This window comes from Balaenoptera physalus, assembly GCF_965194825.1.
Source record: "Balaenoptera physalus genome assembly, chromosome: 5".
Taxonomy (NCBI): Eukaryota; Metazoa; Chordata; class Mammalia; order Artiodactyla; family Balaenopteridae; genus Balaenoptera; species Balaenoptera physalus.
In genome coordinates this window covers 146,812,622-146,835,147 of record NC_138884.1, presented here as the reverse complement: position 1 = coordinate 146,835,147, position 22,526 = coordinate 146,812,622, and the positions used below count along the sequence as shown (strand labels likewise).

At 58.6% G+C, this 22,526-nt stretch overlaps 1 protein-coding gene across 5 annotated transcripts in view; it reads right to left on the bottom strand.

The window, feature by feature from the left end:
• The window catches only part of SORCS2 (sortilin related VPS10 domain containing receptor 2), a 557,426-nt gene that overhangs the window by 357,557 nt on the left and 177,343 nt on the right, over positions 1-22,526 (bottom strand). Inside the window, exon 1 of one of the 5 annotated variants that reach the window (XM_082462102.1) lies at positions 22,094-22,132. The exons of the other annotated variants lie outside the window; for them this stretch is intronic. Coding sequence (XP_082318228.1) covers positions 22,094-22,117 — 24 coding nt within the window. The 5' untranslated portion in view covers positions 22,118-22,132. Of the gene's footprint in view, positions 1-22,093; positions 22,133-22,526 lie in introns of those variants that run through there. 5 annotated transcript variants of the gene reach the window in all.

Below are 22,526 nucleotides of genomic sequence, written 5' to 3'. Positions count from 1 at the left end.
GACCCTGACCCTGTCTAACCTTCTCCTTCCGGCCAGCAGCGGCAGTAAAGGCCTGGGGGTGCTGGGCAAGTTGCCTGGTTTTCCTCCATTTCTACAAGGTTCCATGCGATAAGCCAGGCCCAGCCTCCTGGGGGCCCAGTGTCCCCTGGAGGACACTCAGCCTCTACTCTGAGGGCCCGACGACTGGGGACTCAGCAGAGAGAGCTCACTGAGACCTCAGATCCCACCCCACCCCCAGGTTGGGGGTGGGTGGGGGCAATCTCACTGGCCTGATCAAGTCCCAGCGACTGTTCAGGTACACACTTTACAGATGGCCCCTCGGAGGTTGCTGGCAGTGCCACTTCCCAGCGGCAGGCCTCGAACCAGTCACTGAACCTGGAAACCTCATGATCCCCCTGACAAGACCTGTCTGCCCCTCTCAGGGACACAGGTGTGACAAGGCAAGGTGCTTTGTAAGTGGAGAGAAGCTTCCATTTTGAATATTCTGTGTATTGACTCACTGAATCCTCCAAACACAATGGACATAGGTACTTGTATTATTAGCCCCATTTTCCAGATGGGGAAACTGAGGCAGGAAGGTTGGGAAACGTGCCCAGGGTCACCCAGGTAGAAATAGCCACTCTGGGCTCTGCAGCCGGAGCCGGATGCCTCATTCTCTGTGCTGTACCGCCTGCCACTGATGGAGGTCAAGTCTTTCTGCAGAGGCAGCAAGGAAGAAAGACTCATGGGCACCCTTCGCGTGCCAGGCACAGGGCCGTGGTGGCCACAGGCCAGATTACACCTGCCCCGTCCCAGGTGTTGGGACTGCTATGTCTACCTAACGTATGCCGAGGCTGAGGCTCAGCTGTGTCACCTGCTTCAATCTGTGTCACTCAGCTGAGTGAGTGGACACGCTGGGAGCCAAACCGAGACCCTCTGGTTGCAAAGTCCCAGGTGCAGCATCACACTGCCCACTGCCACTCAGAACTGCCCAGACCATCTGAGTCCCTTTGGAACCTGCACTCTCGACCGTGCTCTCCACCGACCCTGCAAACGGCACGGGCAGACCGGGCTCACGCCTGGCGTTATCCTGTTAGCCGGGTGATCCTGGGCCGGACCCTTGGCTTTCTCAGGTGCAGTGTCACTTTGTCCTAACGGCAGAGTCATGTGACGGGAAGAGCCCTAGCAGAGGATGCACACAGTGGTGGTCAAACGTCCTTCCGTCCCCATCCCCACCTTCGCTTTCCCACACCTGTCCGCAGGTGTGGTGTCCACCTCCCGCGCCCACGGGCCCCTCCACCGCCAGGCTGGCACCCCAGGCGGCAGGCGTCTCCCCCTTCAAGGTCACTGCGTCTTCTTCCTGCCTTGGCAACTGCAATTTACAACTGAACATGTCACATCGGCTCCGTCTTCCTGCTCACAGCTCCGAGGGTTAGTTAACAAGCGTTATCGTTACTGCCCACATCAGCGGTCCATTACCCAGCTCGGGCCATTCTTTAAGGCAGATTACTTTATATGAAATTTTATAGGGGACACTTCATTACCCAGGCTTTAGAAATCCGGCAGGGAGGGAAGTCTGGAAAAGGGAGGATGAGAAAAGCCTCGCAAGGCCTCCTCCGCGTGCTCCGCTCCGGAATGCCGAGGGGGCTGAGCTAGGGTCCTTGCAGGCACCCTGCACTGCCCTTTCAGACCCACATCTCCAAGGACACGGGGACACAGCTTGGCCTGCAAGACAGCCTCTTCCACGCGTCACCACCACACACTGCGCTTGGCTCTTGTTCGCTAAAGGAAGACCAAAGAAGTGAAGGCAGTCACACAGCCCCACTGGATCCATCCAGGGCCGGCTGCATAGCTTGTGAGGCCAAATACAAAATGAAGATGCAGGGCCTCTTGTTAAAAAATGATTAATAACATCAAGATGGCAACAGCAGCATAAACTAAACGCTGGGCCCTCCCACGTGTGGGGCTCCCCTGAGTGTGGAGCCCAGAGCAGGGGCCCGAGTGCAGAGACCTGCAGGACATCCCAGTCTGCAAGTGGAGCAGCCCTGACAGGGGAACAGAAAGTACCGCCTAGAGTCTGGGGCACCCAGAGCGACAAGCTTTGGGTCACAGCGCTCTGGCCACAGACCACTTTTGAAAGATGACCACTTGGTTCTGCCCATCCCCAGCCCAGAGAAAGCTTTCTGAAAGTCATAGTGCACGATGCTCAGACACAGAACCATCTGCAGAACCAGGAAGGCTTCCTGGAGGAGGGGCCTTGGAGCTGGGCTTTGGACAGGTGGAGGGGGAAGGACACTCCAGAGGGAAGGAACAGCTAGAGGCGGGAAGAATTCACCGGTTTCCCACAAATGCTCTCAGGGGTCAACCCCATGCCACTGACATGCTTCCATTCAGCAAACATTTCCTGTGCACAGATGCTGTGCCAGGCAAGGAGCTAGGGTCTGTGACCCAACAGTCAACACGACCATCCCTCCCAGGCAGTGCATGACTTTCCTTTCTGAGAGGTGGGACCACTTCCTCCTTGCTCCTCATGCTTCCTTTGCTGCTCATGGCTGTGGCCTACAGGCTGGGTTTGTTCCAGCTACTCTGGCCATGCAGGAGGGTTGAGGGCCGTCACTGTCCCGTGACAGGGTTCGGGGTGAGAGAGGAGCAAGTCCTCTTGGCTACAGACCTAAAGCCGCATCCTCGAAGGCACCCTTGACAATAATAAAGCTGCCATTTGATCTCTGATGTTTGCCGTCTGCGTCTTATTGCTCAACGGGTCCTGAGCTCAGGATGGGAATAGGGGGTGTCACTGAATGTCCGTGGGACCCCACTCTTCCTGTTGAGAGACACATTCGCCTCTTCCTTGCCTGGCCTCTACCTCACTTTTGGCCCTGATGGGCCTGCAGCCAGGCCCCATGGCGTTGACACCCACAGGGCTGGAGGGGAAAGGTGTGCAGGTACCACGGGCCTGAGAGCGAGCCTGCAGAGGGATAATCACATCTGTTTCATCGGGAAGACGTCGCCTTCAGACCCAGCGGGGTGTGAGGAAGGCCGCAGAGACTGAGCAGATTCATGAAACCCAGGCGGGAGGAGCCTTTCCAAGGGGGGAACCTGGCACCTTTCAGGTCAGGCGCAGGCTGAGAGCCGGGCCTCTCCCACGAACACGAGGAGATGCAGAAACGCCGCCGCAGCTCAGGTGACGGTCCCTGCCCACCTGGGACCTGAGAACCACGCAGTCCCGGCAACCCGCCCCCGCCCAGCCTCCCTGACCACGGCAGCACCGGTGAACACGTTCACACTCCGCTGCAGGAGGCGCCGTGTGGGTCTCGGGTTCGAGTCCTGACCCGGCCTCTTACTAACCTAACCGTGGGGCTCCGGGCATTGTCGATCTGCCTCCCAGCCCGTCTCCACGCCTATCGGATGAAGATAGGGGCACCAATCAATCTTGCAGGCATTTCTGCGTCATAGAGACGCAGCGTGGCAGGGCTGACACGGTTCCTGGCGTCCCGTGGGCCCGTTGTAGGTGGCAGCTTAACGTACAGCCCAACGGGCAACTCTGCTCCCAAGGCCCCCCTTGCACCCTGTGCCCTCCGTGACCACCCAGGTCTATCTCGGTCCTAAGCTGCTCCGTGGGTCCTGCCCTGATCCTCCCTCCTTCAGCCCCTCATGTTACCTGCCGGCTGCCCCTCTTGCTCATGTCCAAGTCAGAACCGGGTTAGAATCCGGGTTGTGTCATCTCTGGCCCTGGCCAGGCCCTTCGCCTCACTGAGCCTCAGGCTGCTCATCTGTAGAATGGGGGTAACTGCCCCTGGCAGCTGCTAGCTGCAACTTGGCCTCAGCCCAGGGTGGTTCCTCCCTCCAAATCTCTGCTCTTAGACCCTTGGCCTTTAGGAGACATTCATCCCAAGACTTCCCAACCCCCAAATTTACAAATGTGGAAAAGTCTGAGCTGGTTTTTGGCTTTCTCCTGTTATGGGTTGAAACTCATATTAGAGCCCTAACCCCCGGTTCCACAGAACGTGACCTAATTTGGAGACAGGGTCTTTACCAAGGTGATCAAGTTAAAAATAAGGTCATTAGGGTGGGTCCTAATCCAATATGACTGGTGTCCTTATAAAAAGGGGACATTTAGACACAGGCACACAGGGAGAAGGCCACATGAAGATGAAGGCAGAGATCAGGGTGATGCATGTACAAGCCAAGGAACCCCAAAGTTTGCCAGCAAACCCCCGTCAGCTCGGGGAGAGGCTGGGACAGATTCTTCTAGCCTCCGAAGGAGCCCGCTCAGCCCCGCCACTGATCTCAGACTTCTGCCTCCAGAGCCAGGAGACGGTAAATGTCTGTAGTTTAAACCAGGGGTCCCCAACCCCAGAGCCCTGGACCGATACCGGTCCGCGGCCTGTCGGGAACCGGGCCACACAGCAGGCGGTGAGAAGCAGGTGAGCGAGCGGAGCTTCATCTGCGGCTCCCCATTGCTCCCCATCGCTCCCATTACCGCCTGAACCATCGCTCGCAACCCGTGGAAAAACTGTCTTCCACGGAACCGGTCCCTGGTGCCAAAAAGGGTGAGGACCGCTGGTTTATACCACCCAGTCTGAGGCACTTTGCTACCCAGCCCTGGCAGATGGATACACGCCCCCGGTCACGCTCGGTTGGGAGTCCTGCTCCTGGGTCATGTGACAGCTGCCTGGTCAACTGCACGGACCTCCTGCCCCATGGGATGGCTGCTTCTCGAGGACAAAGCTGCTGACCGCACGAGGAGAGGCTCGGGCAGGCAGCGCTGGCACAGCGGTGGCTGGACTTTCTCCCCAGCAGATCGACACGCCATCGCCCAGCCCCTCTGGGCTGCACCCCAAATCCAGGCTGCAGCAAAACGACAGGTGACCCCCAGGGTCACGCACGAAGCATCCAAGTCGCCAAGTTCAACCTGCCGGGAAGCCCTCAAGTGGGCCGAGGGAACCTGGGGAGGCCCCTCTGAGACGGGGTCTTCAAGGGGGTGGCCGACGGGCGCTGCCGTGTCCCCGCAGACTCTGCCCTGAGGCATCGCGTCTGGTCTTGCTGGGTCTCCGCGCGTCTTCCATGGAGGCAACGGCTGCTGCTGTGGGAAGGGCTTCAGGGCGGCACGGGCCTCGTGCTTCCGGAGGGGCTGCAGACCCACCTCCAGCAACAGCTCCGAAACAGCCCGTGGGGTCCCAGGAATTGTAACCAATCGCGGCAGCTGTCTGGTGCCCTGCCACTTGGGATTAAATAAATGGCTTCCAACTGTGATTGAGGCAGTGCACGAAATATCTCAAAATTAATTTTTAAAGAATAAGTGAGGGTATTAACATTTTATGTGCGAGCTGAGAGATGGGGACAGCAGCATGGGGGGAGGGGTGGACAGGACAGTGCTACAGAAAGCGCACCAGACCAGGAGTCCCAGAGCCTCCCATCCGGCCCCGCCCCAGCCCTGCGGGTGACTCTGGGCCTCGGTTTCCACACCAGTTCAGAGACGCTTGGACCAGATGGCCTCTTAGTCCATGAGCTCTGTTCAGCACGCTACTCCTTCCTTCCTTCATTCATTAATTCATTCATTCATTCAACCAGCATGCACAGTGCCCCTCCCAGGTGCCAGGCTCCGTGCTACTGCCAGGGAACTCAGATCCCAACAGGGACCCAACTACAAGGTGGGGTGGGGTATAAAGGCAGCTGCAGAACATCTGCAGAGACCCACACACCCGACCCCACGGAGAGCTCACAAGTCAGGGAAGGGTGTTTACAGCGGAGGAACAGCATGTGCAAACGCAGACACGCGGAGAGTATGCTTGCTCCGGAAACTCGAAGGAGCCCTCGGTGCCTGGAGGGGGAAGACGGGAAGGAAGGCTGCAGGGCCAGCTCTGGGGTGGCCACAGACCCCCTGCTAAGGAGTGCGGACCTCACCATACACGCTGGCTGAGGGCGCTCAGATCCCGATCTTCCATCAGGCTTTAGACCCTCGCACCATTCTCCGCACTGCAGCCAGGCTGCAAAGCCGGCCCTGTCGCTGCACGAGGAGCCCTTCAGGGGCTCCACGCCATCTTCAAAGTCTGAGCCCCTTACTGTGGCTGGAAGGCACTGCGTGGCCTGCCTGCCACCCCCCTGGCCAGCCACCTGACCTCCTGCCGGTTCCTCCAACAAGCCAGATTTCCCCACCACAGGGCCTTTGCACTTGCAGTCCTGCTGCCTAGAATGCCCCTCTCCGGACTCTGCCTGAACTTCTAGCACATATCTGTCCACAGGTCACCTTCCCAGAAAAGCCCTCCCTGTCCAGCTCCTGCCCCTCCCCTGCATCCTCTCCTTCCTCCGAGCACCAATCACTATGTCCCCAATTACCTGCACAAGTAAGTATCTGCTTAGGTTCCCTCCCGGCCACCAGACTGCACTTTCCAGACAGGCAGGGACACGCGCCTTCCCATCAGTACTGTGTGCTGGCCCCTCCCACCAGGCTCTGCACAGAGCAGGTATCTACTAAATCCTTGCGAGTGAATGAACGCATGGACGAAATGAATGGATTAAAGCAAACATCTCTGGTCCCAACATTCTGAGGTTCTGTGACAGGATGTCTGTCGTACAGTAATCCTCAGGCAGATGGGCTCTGATGTGTAGAACCGGATCTTGTCAAACTAAGCCTTCCTCCCGCTTCGGCCAGGAGTATTCATTAAGCTCCTCGTGTATGCCCAGCCCTTTGACACATCATCTCAATAATCCCTACCACCGAGCCGGCCGTAACAGCCATGATTCCTGCTTCTCAGGTGGAAACAGGGGCTCAGGGCAGCTTTGCGATGGGTCCGGGTGCAGGGCGGTCTACCCCCAGCGCCATGCTCTTTCTGACTCAGCCAGCACGGCCCTGAGCCTGAAGCACAAAGATCGTCTGAACTCTGGAAGCTGCTTCACACCTCGGGCTTCGGAACAGCACCTGGGACCCGACTCACTCGAGCTGCTCTTGGCGGCTCCACGAGGATCTGGGAGGACAACCTGTGACCAGAGAAACCCCATCCTGGGAGACAAGAGCCCTTCAGCCGCTGGCTCGCCTGGATCCTCCTGGCCCAGGACACAGCCCTGCAAACGCCCCTCCCTCCCCAGCCCCGAGGAGGGATTACAAGAGGTTAGGGTCTCCCCCCACCCCGGGAGCACAGCCGTCACAGGGAGACCACGCTCACCCCTCCTCCCAGCAGCCCCCCACCCGGTCGGAGCCAGTATCACTGAACTATCTGCCAGATACACTGTCACCTCCCTTCCTTCAGCAGAGCAGGGGGTTCACAAAAGGGTGCGTAGGGGCCCGCCTAGCTCATCTAGTTTCTTCCCTGGGGAGGTGGGGCAGTCCATCCCCTCCAAGACAGGAGGGCCTTTAGCTGCCGAGGCCGCTGTCCACGCCCTCGGACGACGGCACAAATCGGGGCACGGAACGAGGCAATTGTTCCCTGTCTGAGACTCCAAGCTAAAAAGTGGACCCGAGTGCACAGCCGGGGTGGGGAAGAAGTGGGTTATCAGTTACCGTCCCCCAAATCGCACATGAGGAAGCCAGGCCAACCCCAGCCGGTAGGGGGCAGAGCCGAGACATGAGTCAGGCAGCCTCTGAACCCAGCAGCTGAGGTCCCCTCCCAGGCCCCAGCCTGTCCTCCGCCCCCTGCACCACCCCAGGCATCCCCACCTGCAGGAAGAGCCGCTCGGCCGCGCCCACCCGGCTGGGAACCTGGATCTTCTGACCTCACCAAGCCTCAACCTGCTTACAGGTGAATGGGCTAACGCAGCCCACAGGGCGGGCGGCTTAGAAAGATGGGAGGGGCTGCTTGCGTTTAAGGATGAGGGTTGCTGAGGAACAGCCCTGGAAATTCCGCCTCCCACCAGCCTCTGGCAAGACACACCTGCCGTCCTGAAACAGCCACCTCCTGTTTGCAGGAAGATGAGAAGGTGGCGAGAGGAGAGGGAAGCCGAGGGTAAGGCCCACGAGGGGGAGCGAAGCGTCCCCCGGGAGGCGGTCTCAGCAGGTCTGGGGTCTGATGGGGGAGCCTGGAGAGGGGGCTGCTCCCACGTGTCTGGTTCTCTGCAAAATGTTTGGGTTATCAAAGCACCCTCCCACCCTTTAAAATTCCCTTCACTCCCAGGGGAGGGTGCAGAACAAAAAGCAGGTTTCTTTCTCTTTTCTTCTCCCCTCTTTCCCAGACTAAGTGGAGACCTGTATAAAAACCACTAAAAACAAGACATCTCTTGCCCTGTTGTTGGGATTCAGGGGCTAAAACTCAAAGAGCAAGGAGGTGAGAACTAGAGAGGTGGGGGTGAGGATTGTCCTGGACAAGAATTTCCAGGAATTTGGGAATTTCAAGCAGGAACTTGGATCTGCCTTTGCACTGTTTACCAGCTCTGGGCTGGGTGAAGGAATGTAGATGCCCTCTGTGTAAAACCCTCCATGGCTCCCCACTGCCGCCAAAATCTAGTTCAAAGTCCTTAAGCTGGCAGATTGCATCTCACTTCACCTCCTTAGCTTTATTTCCTCCTAACCTCCAGCCACAGAGCTCTCCTCTCTTTTCGGAAAATGCCTGGTACCCTCACCCACACTGTTCTCTCTGCCAAGAATTCCCACACCCACCAGCTTCACCAGCCAACACCTACTCATCCTACAAAGCCTGCTCAAATGTCACCTCTTCCATGAAGCCTTCCTCAGCATGTCCTGAAAAATAGGTCCCTCCCTCTCTGTGTCCCAGGGCACTTTATCTACCACCTGATCACAGTGGGCTACCATGATCTTGCCCCGCCCCACCTTCCACAATGGACGGTGAGGTCCAAGAGGGCAGACACTGTGTCCAGCTCTGCTCTGTATCCCCAGGCCTTGGACACATCTCTTCAGCTTCGATCCTCTGTTTGTGGCCCAGGGCCATGTGGCCTCCTACAACAATCAATGAGGTCCAGGTCGCCTACCTGGCTAAGCCCAGGATTCATGTGCATCTATGAAGGGCTTCAAATTACTCACAAATAAAGCTCAGCCATGAGACTGTCCACTCACTCACCTACCCATCTAACCATCTATCCACCTATCCATCCAGCCATCCATCCATCCAGCCAGCCAGCCAGCCAGCCAGCCACCATCCATCCATCTATCCATCCATCAACCCATCCATCCATCCACCTACCTTTCATCCATTCACCCGCCCATCCACCTTCCATCCATCCATCTGTCCACCCACCCATCCATCCATCCATCTATCCAACACACGTTTCTTGAGCAACTACTATGTGCCAGGCCCTGTGCTAGGCCTGGGGAATAAACACAAGAGGCAAGTCCTGGCCCTCACAGAATTCACAGCCTCAAGGGTCTGACAGACAACAAAGAATCAAAGGGTGCGATGAGCGCCTGACAGGACCACCTGGGGGCTGCGGGCACCTGGTGGGGTCTGGGGAATCAGGAGTAGGAGTCACGACTGGCTAAGGGAAAGGGGAGGAGGGGGTTCCAGGTGAAGGAGCCAGCACAGAAGAAAGCTGGGCAAGAAAGGAACCCCAGGATGGCTGCGCTAGGGAGGGGAGGGTTGGTGAGAAAGAAGCAGGGCCAGGACCAGGGCCAGGACAGCGAGGCAGCAAGGGCGCAGCGTTCTGAGGGGAACCTTGCTCACAGGCTCCATCCCTGAGTGAGGACCTCCTCGCATTCTGTGCCCCAGATGCCTCACCCCGGGCAGGCTTTCAGGGGGCAGGGGGGTGTTGATAGGAACAAGATGATGGGGGATTCAGACGTCAGTCTAAAACAGCGGAGAGCCACGTTAAGGCTCTGGCACCGGACCGTGTCCGGTCAGCTCTGGTTTTAGGAAGCTCCCCTTGGCCGTGTGGAGGCGGCACTGAAGGGGCAGAGATGGGGGATGTTAGCTCAAAGACCAGCCCTGCAGTTTCCCGCCCCATGAAATGCGAAGCTGGCTTCTCTCTGCCAGTTTCAGGCCCACGGTTTCCCGGGCCCCCTTCCCCAGCCCAGCTCAGCGAGGAGAAATGTTTTCACAGAAAGAAACGCTGACCACAAGATGATACAACTTCATGTTAAAGGTATTTCATCCATAAGCTGCTTCCTATTACTTTCAGATGGTTTGAAATAACTGTCTTGGAGCCTTCGGTGGGGAAACCTGGGCCGTGGGGCAGGGGGCCAAGAGGCGGAGGCTGGATCCGGGTCTCAGGGAAGCACAGGCACACGGGTCTGGGCCCCGGCTCAGCCCCAAGGGCCAGGGTGACCCTGGGCCTCAGGGTCCCCGTCATGAACGGAGAGGTCTCCAAGATCAGCCCCTACGACGTGCCAGGCCCTACGCAGTCCAGCCAGCGTCTCCCACCCAGACACGCGGGGGTCCCAGCAGCCCCCAACAGAGCAGAGGAGGACTTCCTGTCCCTGGGCTGGAGCACCAGCTGGCTGTTAGAGGGCCTGCAACCAGGGAAGCTGGCATCGCACGGAGGACCTCACCACCTTCTGCAACTGCATCGGTAACGGGCAGGCCCTGCGGGCCAGCCAGCCAGCAGGGCAATTCCCTTTGGTGTGAGATGAAAGAATAAGCAGAGGACAGTGGGGAACCCAGACATTAAATTAACTCCACCCTCCACGGGCAGAGGGAGCCGACAGGCCACCCAGGGGCAGGTGTGGACGCAGGGTCCCGGCCTGGCTACTCCTAGTCCCAAGGCAAGTCAGAAACGGGAGCCCTGGGGGGAGTCCTGGGCCGGGGGCCGTGGGCCAAGCTGCCTTCCTGCCTGCATGGCCTCGGCCATCTCATTCCCTCTGCCTGTGTCCTGGTGTGATGACCACAGCCAGGACGATGCACCGTGTGAAGGACGACACTTCCCAGCATGACCCTGCATGGGTCACTCCCGCCCTCGGCGCCACGCTGCCATCAAGCCCGACCTTCTCCTTGTCTTGCTGATACAGAAGCTGAGCCTGGCCCAAGGGCTGAGTCCAGTAAAAGGCAGCGCTGGCACTCGAACCAGGTGCATCAGAACCCAGAGCTCCTCCTTGTTCTGCCTCCCCTTCCCCCAGCTCTCCCCTCCCCCGTGGCCGGGCCCCTGTGCCTGGGGCCACAGGCAACCAGAGAGGTTGAGGGTCTGGCGATGAGGTTGTGCTCATGACGGCATGTTCGGTTAGAAGTTCTAGCCCCACCCCTGGCGCACTTTCCCCACTCGCCTCTGTCCAGTTGGGCCTGGTGGGTGGAGTATTAAGTCCTTCACAGCGGGCCCTCCCCATGTCCTTCCAGACCCTCTGCAGGGCTGAAAGTTGCCCCGGAGGAGGTGCCCAGCCAGGAGAGCCACCATGACATCACCGAGGTGCGTACTCCTGTCACCCAGTCCCGGGGCCGTGAGCAGGTGGGGAAGGTGATTTCTCAAGGCTCCGTGTGACCCCCTAGCTCTCCCCTTAAGCCCAAGTGGAGGCAAGTTTAGTGTGAGAGCCGGCCGACCCACTCCTCTGCGACACCACCATTTCATCTGGAAAACAGCCACCAGCTGCTGGAGAGACCATGGGCGCCCGGGTGGTACTGATCCTCGGGACGCAAACGGCCTCAGAGAAGCCGGGAGGCACACGAAGCATCTGACAAAGTCGCCCGGGCTGCTGGCACGTCCAGCAGGTGCTTCTGGCCATCATGGGCCTGGCTGGGAGATGCCCCGTCATCGTGACCTTTCCTGAGCACCTACTGTGTGCTGGACGCTGCAGGACCCAAGAGAAAGCTGCTGTCCCTGTAACAAGGATCAAAAAGGTAACACACGAGGGGCCTGGCACGTAGTAGGTGCTCATTAAGCACGGTTCTCGTCCCGCTTCTCCCGAGCCATGGTACGCCTGTGGATGTTGGTTCATTCAAAAGCTACACCCCGCAAGCTGTCCCCCACCACTGTAAGAGCCTTTGCTGGGCTTCCCACCTGCCCCCCTGGACTGACCAGGCTACTTGGGCAGGCACCCTCTCTCAGGATGGCCTGGTGGGGGGATGGACGTTGGAGACAGTCCTGCGTTCAAGCCCCCACCCCACCCCTTCCTGTGAGATCTCCAACAACTCACTTCGCCTCTCAGAGCCTCCGTGTCCCCATCCATCACATGGGGCTCCAGAGGTCCACCCAGCAGGGTCTGGAGGTTTACACCAGATGAAGAAGGACTGAAGCCGCTTGCCCCTCGGCCTCTCACAGAGCCCCACGGAGCAGCCTCACCGGTCACCCGGGAGCTCATCAGAAACAGAATCTGGCCTCACCCGGACCCACTGAATCAGAACCTGCATGTTAACAAGATCCCAGGGGATGGTGGGCGTATGAAAATCTGAGAAGTGCTGCTAGGAAGACCCAAAAGGGTGGGCCCTTCCCTCTCACACCACGCTTGGGTTTGAAATCAATCCCCGACTCGCTCCAGCTCCTAAGCCCTTTCCTCCCACCTGTGGCTGGATTCCGCCTCAGCTGTACGAGCACCTCTCAACTCCCCAAGCCCCTCACGTGCGGGTCCCGTCACTCCCAGCTTCGCAAAGACACACACTGCCACCCACTAGGCACCGGCCCCAGCTCCCAGCTGCCTTGACCGAGCTTCACGCCGCCAGCCCTGGGCTCGGAGAGCAAGACCCTGCCCCAGCCCTGCCCAAAGAACCTTCCCAAGCCCGAGGGTGGTGGTGTGAATGGGCTTGGGTCACACGAGTCCCACACTGACCACGCCCCCCCGGCGGTTTCCACCAAGGAGAAAGAAACCCAGACTCCGTGTGGACAAAGCCTCCACCGTGTGCCCCGACCTTCCCCCCTCCTGCGCCCTGTCCCCCAGCATCCGGGCTCTGGAACACACCAAGCACAGACTCCCTCGGGCCTCTGATCTGCTGTCCCCTCTGGGTCCCACTTGTGGAATAAACATGGTGGGAGAAACCCAGCCGGCATGGGCTCACCAGGAGGCTCTGAGAACGTTCCTTCTCTCTGAGGCTGTTTCCTCCATATCATGAGCAAAACGAAACTTGCTTCTCAGGGCAGGGGCAGGGGCAGGGGCGGGGGCAGGGCTCCCAGGCTGGCAGGGGTGCGAACTGCACCGCAGGGACCAGAGGCCTGTCCACGGCGGCATTGATTTTCTAAATTCTTATTTTGCTTCTAAATTTGCTTCTAAATTCTGGGGGCACTATGCAAAGTAGAAGGAGCCAGGAGACCCGAATCCGAGGCCTGGCTGGGACACTACGTGCTGCTTCCCCATCGGGGAGACGGTGCTGGACTGGGTGTGTCCAACACGGATGCCCCACAGGCCAGGGGTACGAGTGGTGGTGGAATCAGAGTCCCACCCTCCAGGGGGAAACGCAGACACTTTTGGCACAGCTGCCCTGACCTGGAGCTGGCCAAGAGGCTCTTTGCGGCCAGCTAATGGCCCCCAGAGATGTCCACGTCCTAATCCCCTAAACCTTGAATATGTCACCTCACACGGCAAAAGGGATTTTGCAGATGACGTTAAGGATCTTGAGATGGGGAATTATCCTGGATGACCCAGGTTGGCCCCAAACGCAGTCACAGTGTCCTTGTAAGAGTGAGGCCGAGGGAGATTTGACCACCAAGGAGAAAAGCGGACATGTGACAATGGAGTTCGGGATGGAAGCAGTGTAAGGAAGGGGCCAAGGAATGCAGGCGTCGCCAGAGGCTGGACAAGGCAAGGCTCTGCCCTGGAGCCTCCAGAAGAAGCGGGCCCTGCACCACCTACATTTAGCTCCTTAAGACTCAATGCAGACTCCTGGCCTCCAGAACCGCAGGAGAAGAGATCTGTGTTGTTTTCAGTCACTGAATTTGGGGGTCACTTATTACAGCAGCCACAGGAAACTCATACACTCTTCTTCACGTTTCCCTCCTGAACGGACTTCGGCACAAGATTTTGTGCTGAAGGTTTTCACTAAAGAAAACTGGCTGGGGATTGACACAGACACACTACCATACAGAAAATCGATAATTAATAAGAACCTCCTGTCTAGCACAGGGAACTCTACTCAGTGCTCTGTAATGGCCTATATGGGAAAAGAATCTAAACCAAGAGCGGACATGTGTATGTGTATAACTGATTCACTTTGCTGTACACCTGAAACTAACACAACATTGTATTATAAATCAACTATACACCCCAATAAAAATTTTTTTAAATTAAAAAGAAAACTGGATGTGAACCGGGCTCTCCCACAGGCTAAACTCCCGTGTTCGCAGTGGTGGGGGGGGGTCCCATGACCGGTGGGTCAGATGACCCCTCAGCCGCTTGCATGACCAGCATCGCAGACTCTCACCGTTCTTCACGCGGCTCCGTGTGGCTGGCGGAAGCTGTCCCCGGTGGGCGGCGGACTTTCCTTTTGACATTTGGCTCTGCCCCAAGCTCGTCCCACTCCCTCAATTCCTGGACCCCCCATGGGTCTTCCCAGGTAAGCCAAGCGTTAACTCTGCTTTCCCTGTGTGGGCCGCGGACAGATTGCCCCCCCACCCCAAGCAGCCGGGTCCCAGCGCAGGCGAGTTCTCAAAGCCCCTATTGAGTGCTGGGGCTTGACCCAGTGGCCTTGCTGGGGAACTCTGAGTCACAGGACTTGGAAAGAGCCTACGGATTCTTTCCCAGAGCCAGGACACAGGCCCGGAGGGATTCAAAAGCCACTTTTGCTCCAACTTGGCCTTTGTGCATGAGGCTTCCGAGGCTGCCAGGGACTCGGGGAGAATGCACCCCACCTGACCACTGTTGTCGGCCAGCATCAGTCTGTCTGGGGCCTCTCAGGATGCAGGACTCCGGTCCTGCCTGAGCTAAAGGACAGGGTGAATGCAGCGAGCAGGGCTGCTGGACACAGAAGGCTCGTTCTCAGGCCAAAAGGGCCCAGGGATCAGCTGGCTACATGTGGGGAAACCGAGGTCCCCAGAGGGGCTGCCCTTGGCTAAGGTCACAGAAGGGGTCAGTGGCAAAACTGGTGCCCTTCACAGTGTGGTTAATGTTAAGGCATTTGTCTTTCCATCCTCACAGACCGTAAGTCCATGAGGGCAGGATAGGGGCTGCCAGCTGCCCGCTAGGTCCCTAATGCAGAGCACGTGGAAGGCGCTCAAAAAACAATTTTTGAATAAATGAACCAATTCCAGACTCTCTGCCTGGGGCTAGTCCTAGGACAGCCCATGAAGGTCACTCACGGATGGACCTGAACAGACTTGAGTGTCAAACCAGCTAGCCTCAACCCCACTGGGCAAGTGATAACCTCTCAGAGCCTCAGTTTCTTCATCTGTAAAATGGGAAGGACAATCGCCCTGCCTCCTGGGGTGGCCATGAGGATTCAACAGTGAACATACGTCAAAAGCCTGGTACGATGCCCGGCTCAGAGCAGGTGCTGGACCTGTGCGGATGGGGAGAAGAAGGAAGTTACTGAGAATGTCAGGGTGCGTCCCCAGCCTCAGGAGCCTGTGGTCCAGAGGGAGACAAGAGAAACCTTTGCACGCCTTCGACAGGGCAGAGTGTGGGCGGCGGCCCCATAGACGCCACGGTGAGATCCAGGGGCATTCACACGTGAAAGGTCCACCCTCACGTGCCTGGGAAGAAAAGAGGCTTCACGGAGGCGGCCACGTGAAGACTGAGGCTCGAAGGACAGGAAAGCTTCCGACAGGCCACCCGAGGGAGAACGCGAGAGCCCACGGGCGGTTCCAGAGCAGAAAGCGGTCTGGGGCGGGAGGAGCAGCGACGCCGCTGGGCCTGGGTCTGGATGCCGAGTGTCTACCGGGACCTCAGAACAGGAGCTTTTTCAGAAATGGGGTCTTTGCAGATGTGACCACGTTAGGATGGGTCCGCGCTAGATTAGGGTGGGCCCTGAATCCAATGACTGGAGTCTCATGAGAGCAAGGACGGTGGCGGGGTGGGGGTCCCGAACACAGGCCCTGGGGGAGGAAGGCCATGACGCAGCTGCAGGACAAGGAAGCCCAGGACGGCCGGAAGCCACGGAAGCCGGACGAGGCACGGAGGGATGCTTCCCAGAGCCTCCGAGGGAGCGCGGTTCGGGCACCACGTCTCAGACGTCTGCCCCGGACTGTGCAGAACGAATTCTGCCATCTTGAGCCCCCAGCTGTGGGGTTGTTCATGCAGCCCTAGGAAACTGGTGCAGCGCCCAGCCCACGGGCCGCCGGCTCTCACGTGAACCACGTCGGAGCAGGAACGGGATGGTTGGGTCCGCGGCGAGGGGACGCAGCCCCAGGAGCCCCGGCCAAGCAGCTGTGAGCAGGGCGGAGGCCCGGAGGCCCCTGAATTGCGGGGGATGGAGGACAGCAGGAAGGCCGCCGTGTCCCCACTCCCACCGCCCACCCATCAATGGGGCCCTTCACGAGCGGCCCGCTGGCCCCGCTCCAGCACCCTGCCCTTCCACCTCCGCAGCCCGTGCTTCCTGCCCGACGCTGCCCGGGGGAGCAAGGCTGGCCTCTGGCCAGACCCAGTGGGACCACACTTCAGCGTCCCTCCTGTCCCAGGCCAGGAGGGTGACAAGGACATCAGCCTGTCATCACTGTCGTCACCAGCCTGCCTGGGTGCCTTGAGGGTCTAGAGGGGCCTGGTGGGGAAAAGTGAATGAGGCTGGGGTCAGGCCCCGGGCAGGCAGTGTAGTGGGCCCCAGGCCTCAGTTTCCTCCCCTGTGGAATGGGGAGAATTCCTCTGTCCGGGGTTTGCCGGGATCAGAAAAGGCAGCACAGACTCAGGGCCTCCCGAGCCCCACACGCGGGATGTCTAGTTCTTTTGCCGCCATGTGCCTCGGTTTCTTTATTTGTAAAACCCAAGTGGAGGGGCCTGGATGATGGCTCCATGGCTCCTGAGGACACAAGCTCATGGCTCCAGAGGACACAAGCTCACACGCTACGGAGCCGACCTTCGCTGTCCAGAAAGCGGATGCCGGATGCTGAGAACCATGACGTCTCTGTTTGGGAAGAAACCTCCACCGTGAGATCCCCCATCCTGGCCACTCAGAGCACGTGGATCCTACTTGGGGCCTGGCCTCGCGTCCAGCAAAGGACACAAAAGTCCCTGTGTCTCACGCCCCAGGGAGAAAGCACAGGGGCGACTGTGGGCACCCAGCTCTGTGGCCTCGGATGCCGAGCCGAGCCTTTCCGGGAGCCCCACGGCCCAGCGAGGAGTCGGCACCCCAATACTCAGCCCCCCAGTAGAGGCAGAGTGAATGCACCTTTCAAGCTCACACATCGCATCTCGGAGCTGGGAGCCCTGGGGCTGGGCTGGGAGGTCCATGTCGGCACCCTCTGAGCCCCAGTGCCCCTCAAGTGACTGACAGCAGCTCCACTTTGACTGAGACAAGAGATTCAGCTCAAGTGACCAGGTTGCCCAAGAAAAAGACCTGTGCAAAGGCCAGTGTACACGTCGGTTTCAGCAGCAGTGATGTCACAAGCTCAGGCAGAGGGAGGGAGAAAAGTCAATGGCCATCGGCTCGGGGCCATGCGCCCTGGGCTCCACTGGTGCCTCACGACAATGGGGGCCCTGCTGTCCCCATCTGGCGGGAGAGGAAACTAAAATAAATTCCAGGGTCTGCTCAGGAGTCACTCGGTGAAACAGATCCTGACACCCCTCTGCTCAAGGCCCCCTGATGGACACTCCTGCCTGCAGGACAAGGTCCCTTTGTTTTAGGCCCCCAGTGACCTGGCCCTAACCGGCCTGAAGCCTCCCAGCTCCCACTTCTCGGCTTGTGATTCGGTCAAACACTGCTCCAGAAACTGCAGGACACAGACTCTCACCACCTGCCCCTGAGCCTCTGCTAACGCCAGTCCTTCCATCCAGAACACCTTCCCTTGCTTCGACATCCCATGAAGTCCGACTGGCTCCCAAACAATGCTTCCTCTGAGAAGCGCTCCCTGCTCACTCCCATGCCTCTCCTTGCGGGTGTCGGGGCTCCCACCCTCACCTGCCACCCCCGGGGGTGGACCCCCGAGGGCAGCGCCTGGCACACAGTAGGTGCTCAGCACACGCTTGCTGCATGGTGATGGGTGTCGTTGCAGGACGATCCGCATCTGCGTGCCTGACGAGCAGGAAAACACAGGGAAAAGCCCCAGAGCTCAGGCTGGGCGGAAACCCGTGGTCACTCAGTCCCCCGATCTGAGAAGGACTGTGCCTGAGAAGCCTTGCCAAGGGCGCTTCCAGAGCTGTTTGCATAATCCCAGGGATGGTGAGCTCACTCCCTCTCCAGGAAAGCTTAGTCCATAGCCATAGAGTTAAAATTGTAAAATCACTGTTCAATGGAGCGGCCCCTCTCAGCCCCACCCTGGCTCTCAGGGCACCCAGCAGAGACCCCTGTGTAGATCTGTGAGGCCAACAGGATTCCCTAAACTTCTCCCTTCCGAGATACAGAGAACCAGTTACTTTCTTTGGCTGTTCCTTCCTGCCCACTTTCATTCATTCATTCATTCATTCATTCCCTGGGGGCTAGGGACCACAAGAGGTGTCTTCGCCCACATCATCTAATTTAAACCTTATCATGGCGACAAGCCCCATTTTACAGATGGACACACTGAGGCTTGTGGGGGTAGGTAGGTGTTGGAGCCATACCTGCCTCACCTGCTACTCCCATCTCACCCCCGCGCTCCACCCCATCCTCCCAGCATCTGCTGGCCTTTGTCCCGGTGGACAAGCCCCTCCACCAGGCCCCCGGCCCCCTGTGCCTCCTCGTCTATAAGTGGAGCTCACACCCATCCCACCCAAGGGCTGAGAGGGTCCAGGAGATGGTGCCAGCAAGCCCAGCCCCACCCCCGGGGGCCACACCTGCGAGCGGGCCAGTCCTGGCTTCACTTACACCAACCCTCTTCCTCTGATGGGGTAGGAACCCACCCCATCCTCTGTGCCACCTTCAGAGAGATTAACCCACTCCTCCCTGGACAGGCAGCTCAGCAGAACCGGATTGAAACCCAGGCGCAGGACACCAGCACCCAGAGCTCAGCCACTGCACCGCGCTGCCACCAAACGGGGACAGAGGCCTAGGCCCAGGGAAGGGCAAACCCCCATCCCATCTGTCTCGGAGGAAGACAACAGCTCTTGCACCTGTCACTCACACGTGGCAAGTCTGTGACTTTCTAAACCCTGGTTCCCACCCCCGTACCCTCACTCTGAGGCTGCCTTCAAAAGCAAATGGAACTCAAGATGGGTTTGTTTAGGGAGGGGAAGGAGGGGAGCTCCTGGCAACCAGCCAGTCACCCCCCTGGTGCCAGGGCACCCAGGCTGGAGTGGCCCGGAGGGCAGGGGAGCACTCCTGCCCTGTCCTACTTCACTGCTGCTATGCTTTGCTGACAGAATGAGGCGGCTGGGGGGAGGTGGGAAGGGGGAGAGACAGAAGGGGAAAGAGAAGAGAAAGAGGGAAAGAAGGGAGACCCCACTTCAAGGGCTCAACTGCAGCTCCGAGCTGATACCCTCTCTGACGGCTGGGTGGTGGTGGCGTGACGCTGGGAGAGCATTTAGGAGTCCTGCTCATTGGCCCCATGAGGCTCCGGCACCTCTGAACCCCTCCCCGCTCTGCAGCCCTGCCTCACCCCTGCCATATGAAAGGCCATCAGTGCAGTGACACCCCCGGGTGGGCGGGGGACGGGAGAGGGACCAGAGCAAAACCCAACGCTGTCTGGCCCAGGACTCTGCCGAGGCAGCCTGGCTTAGTGGAGAGGGAGGGAGCTTTAGAGCCAGACTGCCTGGGTTTGAATCCCAGCCCTGCCACCTGCTGGCTGTGGGGTCTGGGCTCCCACCTCTCTGAGTCTGGAGCACCCTGCCCGTCCATCAGACAGGAGCTCCCCGAGGGAGGCACCCCACCCAAGGTCGGTGTGAGCCTCCCACAACAAGTGGCACACAGTGGGCCCCTGGCAAAAGTCAGTCCTGTCCCCTCCCACAGGATGTGTGGTGCACACCTATGTCAAGAGCACAGTCCCTCAAACAACAAGCACTTAAGCCAAATGATGCTTTCAGTCTCCTTGACCTTTGAAGACAATTGTCCCATCCTGGGAGGAGAAGGGGGTTCTGCTCCCACTTCTCAGATAGGGAGGCTCTGGTGGGGGGAATTCACCTGCAAGTAGCAGACCAGGACCGGGCACCTGTGGGGAGAGGGCTGACTCCCCTGGCCCCTGGCAGTGGGCTCCCTTGTGACTGTCGGGATTCCTAGGCAGGAATCCAGGAATCAACCTGAGACTGAGTTATTAACGACCCTGTCCCTCCTTCGTGGGCTGGGGCACACTGCCTCCTCAAAGGAGGCTCCCCAGCTCCTCCCAGCCACCCTGATATTCTGCCCTTCTCACCTGCCTTCAGCTCCAGAGCCATGTGTGTGGGAGTCCGAACCTGCCTCCTCAAAGTCAAGAGCTACCTCTTAATTAATCCCTTGGGCTAACGGTGCATCACTGAGCAATTTCACACTGCACCCCATCAGGAGGCCCACAGGCTACATTTCACTCAAGCCCAGTGTCCAAAAAAGCTATTATTCTCCTGGACAGTCAGCTTGCTTTATCTATGGGCCTCAGGATGTTGTAACCAACCCTGTTACCCTTTTTGCTTTGGCTGCTAGGATGCTCATCTTACATTCGGTTTTTGTTCTTTTCCTACCATTAGGTGCCCTTTGTACTAATTCCCTCAACTATTTGCTATTTTCAAGTATAAATGCATATTTTAAGTAAGCCCCCTAAAGCCATTTGTGGAACTAGGCAGTTATGAATACGTAAATAATATTCAATATCATTGCAAACTGTGTAATGATGCAAAATTTACAAAGACTTTTCCTACGTGTTACAACATCCAGCAAATGCACAGTTATAGGAACCAGAACTATCAGACCATAGTGGAAGAAAAAGGTCGAGGGGGTCTCAAGAACGTGGCAGATTTCAAGGGCAACAGAGCCCTTGGCCGCAGGGTGGAGTGGGGGTAGCAGGCAAGCTCAAGGCGGGCAGGGGCTGCTCGGTGCCCCACAAGCCTTGGTGCTCTGTGGAGGGCACTGGAGTTCCAAACTTCCTTTCAGCACCTCATTTGAAAGTCAAAACAGGTCCTCCTCTATCTGAATCCAAAGCACAAGTTCTCCAAGAAAAAATTCTCTTTGCAAAGCTTAACGGAGTACATGCAGACTGGGGAGGGCCCAGGGGCTGCGACTTTTGAGGGGCTGGACAAGCGGGAGTGGGGCATCACAGCCTCTCCCAGGACATCCCTGCCCCCTCCCTGCATCTCCAACTTCCTTTCCCTGTTAGTCATTTGATGACGTCCATCCAGCGGTCCTCGAGGGCACAACTCCCAAGACCCTGGCAAAGCCGAGATGATCCAGACACGGGCTACCCTGGAGGAAGCCACCACGCAGCGGGGAGCTGGGCACATCACAGACACCGAGGCCGTGAGGCTGAGGAGGCAGGGGCAGGGCCGGCAGGAGACAGGAGTCAGGAACACGCCGAGCCAGGTGCAGCCAGGCGGAGAGAGGGAGGGAGGGAGCACGTTCTGTCCAGAGGAAGAGCCTGTGCTAGGGCCCAGGACAGAGGAGGGTGCGATGGGGCACCGAACAGGGCAGCGGGGAGGCGGGCTGCTCCCTGGAACCGCAGCTTCATTCTGCAAGCGGCAGAGAGCCACACTTCAAGCAAATAAAGGACGCGGTCTGAATTACTCCCAGTCGTGTCCAGTTACGGAAAGGCCTGGCCTCAAGGGCTCGCCTCCCAGGGCCCCCTTGCCGTGCTCCCCAGAGTCCCTCTGCATTGCCCACTGCCCTCTCGGCTCCACGCGCCCCCTTCCCTGCTGCCCGTTCGGACACTGCCCTCTGGCCACCCGCTCAGTGCCCATCACACCCGCTTCCTCGTCCCCATCGTCCTCTCTGCTCCTGAGGACAAGCGTCGGGTCACTTGTCTGGCCATCAAATCTCATCCCCTCCGGTCAAGCAGCCTCTGGTCTGACCAGCCCACCACTGGCCCAGCCCGTCTGATGGCAGAGGCGTGCTATGCCGCTCACAGCTCAGGGGACAATGGCCTGTTTCTTGGTGAAATCTCACCGGGAATGAGCCAAGTGGCCCCGACTGCTTTGTCATTTTCACCCAAGAGCAAAGGTCAACAGAGTCGCCCAAGTGAAAAGCACATAAGTCATGCTACTGCCCCACTGCCTCCTCTTGCACTTGGAATAAAATCGAGCACCTTCCACATGATGGAAACCCCCCTCACACCCTGACTCACCCTGGACACTCACCCTGGCACTGCACATACACAGCATGCTCCTGCCACAGGGCCTTTGCCCTGGCAGTGCCCCCGCCTGGACAGTCTTGCTCCACATCCACAGTGCTGGCTGCGCTTCATCCGGGTATGACGGAATGGTCCAGAATCACACACCCCCTCCTTACCCCGCCCTGCTGGTCACCCGTCAGCTCCCTGACCTGCTCCTCAGTTTCTACGGAACTTATGTCCACGTGAAATTACCCGTTCACTGACTTGTCTGCCTCCTCGTTTTGTTTCCCCTGTTAGAACACGAGCTCCGTGAGAGCAGGGACTTTGTTGTGTTCACCATTATGTAAGAACAGTAAGGACGGGGCGCTTTCTTTAAGTGAATGCGCGAATGGAGTGCACGGGGGCGACTGGACGGCACAAGCAGACTGGTGCCCACATCACTCCACCCAATCCACCCC